At 42.9% G+C, this 4,845-nt stretch overlaps 1 protein-coding gene across 1 annotated transcript in view; it reads left to right on the top strand.

Annotated features, from left to right (window-relative positions):
- Positions 1 to 4,695, top strand: part of jazf1a (JAZF zinc finger 1a) — a 30,396-nt gene extending 25,701 nt beyond the window's left edge. Inside the window, exon 5 of the mRNA XM_060857106.1 lies at positions 255 to 4,695. Within this exon, the coding sequence (XP_060713089.1) occupies positions 255 to 401 (147 nt within the window). The 3' untranslated portion in view covers positions 402 to 4,695. The remainder of the gene's footprint in view (positions 1 to 254) is intronic.
- Positions 4,696 to 4,845: the final 150 nt, after the last annotated feature.

Here is a 4,845-nt window from a genome sequence, read left to right as displayed (position 1 = left end):
ACACACACACACACGCACTCACACACACACACAGACACACACATACACACACACACACATATACAACACAAACTTAATAATCAGTATAATTAGAATAAGTCACACTTACATGGTCAGATAGTGTTTTATATATTATTTACATTTTAACTTTTCTTACTCTCAGCTTCATCATAAACATAATTGCTGTTGTGCAGAGATCTTGATTGTGTGTAACTCTGTTGATTGTGTGTAACTTTGTTGTTTTCTTATTGAAGAATGTGAACGGTATAAAGTATCACGCTAAGAACGGACACAGGACACAGATTCGTGTGAGGAAGCCCTTCAAGTGCCGCTGTGGGAAAAGCTACAAAACCTCTCAAGGGCTCAGACACCATACCATCAACTTCCACCCCCCACTGTGATCACACACACACACACACACGCATGCGCACGCACACACACTCACACACGCACACACACGCAGGCACATACACGCACACACACATGCACACACACACACACGCACACACACACACACGCACACACATGCAGGCACATACACGCACGCACACACACACGCACACACACACGCACACACACACGCACACCCACTCACACACACACACACACACACGCACACACACACGCCTGATAATGTTTCAGAACATATATCTATCAGTTACTCACCTGCACACAACATGACAGCAGATTCCAGCTGGTACCTTTTGTCTGTTATCTGTTTTAACAGGTTTATGTTGGTGTGTAATTGTGAACTGTTTTGCACACTGAAACATTGGGATCATTCCTTTGTATTTGTAGTGAGAATGTGTCATGATGCGTCCAGGTGCTGGTTACAGATGACCCTCATTGACAGGATCCAGTGGTTATGCTCAGATAAGCTGAGAGATGTCTTACGTTGTTAGATTTTTATTCAGACATATGTACATATTATCTATTATGAAATGTTTAGCATGTGCATGTATTAATTGTATTACTTCATGTGTTTTTATGGATTTTGTCACATACACACAGCATTTTAAACGAAATCTCTAACAGTAGAATGTGTAAATTCTCAAGGTGTCTGAATACTTTTGAACCCTGACACATTCGCTTACGTCTCTATTACATCAGATGTAAAGGCTTCAGGCAGCATTCAGACCCCAGAGGGTTTTACACACACACACTGTATCACGTCACTGACACATAACGAGGAACACAATTATTTTAACCATCTTTGCAAATTGAAACTGAAATCTCTCATTTACATTAATATTCAGTAAACTTTAATTCAGTAGTGTGTAGAGACATTCAGGAGGCCCCTGAACTCCTGGATGTCATCTGTTTGTCCTGCTCCTTCTGACTGAAGCTCCTGTGGAGCGTCTGTGATCTGCATCTTTAGTTTTCTCGACACAGACTTTCTCTTCATGGGTCATTCAAAGACCTGAAGTTACTGCAGTGTTCATGGAGGGTTTCAGAGATAGTTGTTCTTCCGGCAGGTTCTCCCATCTCTGTGGAGGACTTCTGAAGCTCTGTAAGAGAGGACACTGGCTCTTGGTCACCCCCTGACCTGGTTACTGACATTAACTGGATGTCCAGATTTATGAAGAGTCCTGGGGGCTCCAAACTTCTTCCATTTCAAAATGATCAAGCTCCCTGAGCTCCAGGGAACATTCAGAAATGCTTTTATTCCCTCATGCTCATCTGTGTCCCGTGAAGGTCTACACACAGTTCCTTCTGGATCTGATACACACAGGCGTGTGCCTTTGTGCCTTTGACTTACATACTGTACAGGATGCAGCTGATTTCAGTCGGTAGTTCCTTTAGATCATGGTCCCAGTACATATGAGGGATTTCAGATTCTCATTTTGAAGGAATTTGCAAACATGGTTTTCTTTTCTGGGTCATTCTGTATAGGTCAATGCCTAAAAATGTCGTCCACATGGATCTGTAACACTGTGCAATATGTGAAGATTTGATCTCTAACACCTAGTCAGTGCCCACTGTAAGTGCTACACCTCTCATTCCTGTGGCAGCAGCACAATCAGGAAAACATACAGACCAAAGAGCTTCAGTTAATGTTCACATCAGACAGCAAAACAGGGGAACGCTGGTTGTGGTCCAGAAGATCCACTACAGTGACCTTATACAGATGTGGTGAGCAGAAGAAGCAATTCATCATGAACAAAACATCAAACTCTTGAGGTAGATGGTCTACAACAGCAGAAGAGCACATCAGGTTCCTCTCTTGTCTGCTAAGAACAGGAATCTGGGGCTACATCTAAACATCACCTGGTGATGTTTAGATCACCAGCAGTCCTATGATCCTATTCTCTCCATTCCGATGTTTGATGTGCATGTTACCTGAAGCTCTTGACTTGGATCCTGACTGGATAATTGCATGTGTACGGGTGTTTTCAGTGGGCTTGTGTGATCACCACGAATGTTTTTACTGTCCTGAACCAATCGAAGAAGCCTAATAAAGACAGGAAAATTCTAGATACAGCAGCAGGTGAAGGTTAGGAACACACACATGGACGTGTGTTACAGAGGAAGATGAAGGACATGTGCCATTATTCACTTCAGTCCTGATTTATTTATATGGTGCTTTCACCAGCTTTCTTCTGCTATGTTCAGGTGATTACTGTTACACACGAGACAAATGAAATCCATACGTTTTTATTTTGTGTAGTCGCTTATTGTAAATAGGTGTCAGAAAAGTGTATGTTTTTTTCTACATCATCTCTATTCTGTTTAAAGTGAATGTTGTTGTGTGTAATAAGGGCCAAGGCTCCTCTGAATAGTGGTGTGAGCAGCAGTGAAGTGATGGATTTCATTTGTCTCTCCTCTACCAAGGGAACAGAACCCTTAGTAAGTCCACCTGCAATCCTACAGCACAGACTGCAGGTCCAATCTAATCTGATGACAGTAAACAGCGCTGGGAATCATAGCAGGAGTAGAGAGAACTCGCACAATCCTAGATACTGTTGATGTTTGTTTATTGTTCACACTTTCTCATGACTTCATGTTCCTCCATGTCAAACAAAGGTTTTGTGTTTCATTAGAAAGACATTAATCTCAGGTCCCAACACTGCCAGCACCACTACATACTCCCCAGTGAGAGAAAGGGACGCCCACACAGCACAACTCCACCCAGGGCTTCATCCACATCTTCTGTGGTGGAACATCTGAATGTCATTGGTTTCTCTTGTGCTCCAAAGTAAGTGCCAAGTTATTGTGTGTGTGAAAGGGACCGAGAGAGCAAGTGGAGCTGACCTATCAGATTAGACCTGATACTAGTGTGTAATGCAGTGTTGAGTGGACAAGACGTGTGGTTGTGAGTTTCTCATAGCTTTGTTGCGTTGTGTTGTGTGAATCATGCTGCTTGTTCCTGCCTCGCTGGTCTGCAGGAGCTTCTGCTCACAGCCTCACTTTGTTAGTGTATTTCTCAAGTATTCTGCTGTTATGTTGCTGCCTCTTGTTAAAATCTACGATGCCATGAAGACAGACAGACAGACAGACAGAGAGACAGACAGGTCTTTCCCCCCAGAGCAGTCGCCCTGCCCGATTCTACATGTACTGTATGGTTTATAGTGTAAGCACTAGAGCTCGCTAATTGTCAAATTAAAGGGTATAATACAAGTGTGTACCATCTGACCAATCAGAGGCACTGCCTCAACTCCAGTCTCACTAAAGTCAGCTTTTTGAAGGTGCTGCAGTCCAGCATCCCCCCCCCAACACTTGGGCTCAGGAGAATCACCTTCACCTGCAGGCACCATGCTTTCTAAGGTGAGGTAGCACTTGAACCCAGGAGACAACCTCACTGTAGACTTCATGAGCAGAACCGAACCGAAGGCACTGAGATTAGAAAAGAAAAGGGGTCAGATCACAGGCAAATGGTGGATGGTTACAAAAGTGCAATAACCGTCTACAAAAACACCACCACCAACTCCGCCTACACACTGAACCCCGTTTTCCCAGTACAAGCCGTTAGTGACTGGAACACACATACACACACACACACACACACACACACGACAGTGAGGAGGCCTGGTGTTAGCAGTACAGGAATGAGCTCTGAGTGAGGTGACCCTCAGCTGTGGGTACAGGAACAGCCTCACACTGCTACTCTGGTGTACACTCACTAAGCCCTTTACACATCATCTGAGTCCCACAGCAGTATTAAACATTAGTGTTGTGTTGTCATGGGCAACATTTCAGGTGATCAGTCGTGTGTGTTATTAGTGTAATGATCATAGGAGGAGCTGATGAGTCTAGATGCCAAAAAAACACAAAGTGTGTGTGTGTGTGTGTGTGTGTGTGAGTACAGTGAACAGTGCCAATTTTGATACTTGAACAGATGTACAGTTCTGGTTTCATGTTGATGTGGTGTCACTTGTGTGTAAAAGCTTTTTAACACACTTTGTGTACGTCTGAATCGATCGTACACATCATTTTGTAGAGCAGCAGCTTCACACAGACGACCTGTGGAAGCGTCTCAGTAATTTATACCGTGTACGGTTAGATGTACGGCGCAGCCTGCAACGTCCTGTATAGTGAATGTATCGTAACCTCTTTGTAAAGTAGTTTTGAAATTATATTTTCATACTACGTTTGTGAAATCTTTTCTCTGTAGCAAAATTTGTATTACTGGTTCTTTGAGATTTGTTCAGGTGTCTTTATTTTAAATGCTGTTTCTGACATTTGGAAAGAGTGCAAAAAAAAAAAGGAAAAATAAAGATGAAAAACAATTGAATGTTTGTGTGTGTGTGTGTTACACTGACTGAAACCTTCTCTAGTACTGAAGTTTTAGTACTAGCACCTTTTATTGTCCTGCTACAATACAAAGACTAAAAACACAAAACATCA

This window comes from Tachysurus vachellii, chromosome 21 (assembly GCF_030014155.1).
Source record: "Tachysurus vachellii isolate PV-2020 chromosome 21, HZAU_Pvac_v1, whole genome shotgun sequence".
NCBI classification, from domain to species: Eukaryota; Metazoa; Chordata; class Actinopteri; order Siluriformes; family Bagridae; genus Tachysurus; species Tachysurus vachellii.
This window is presented reverse-complemented; position numbering and strand designations above follow the sequence as displayed.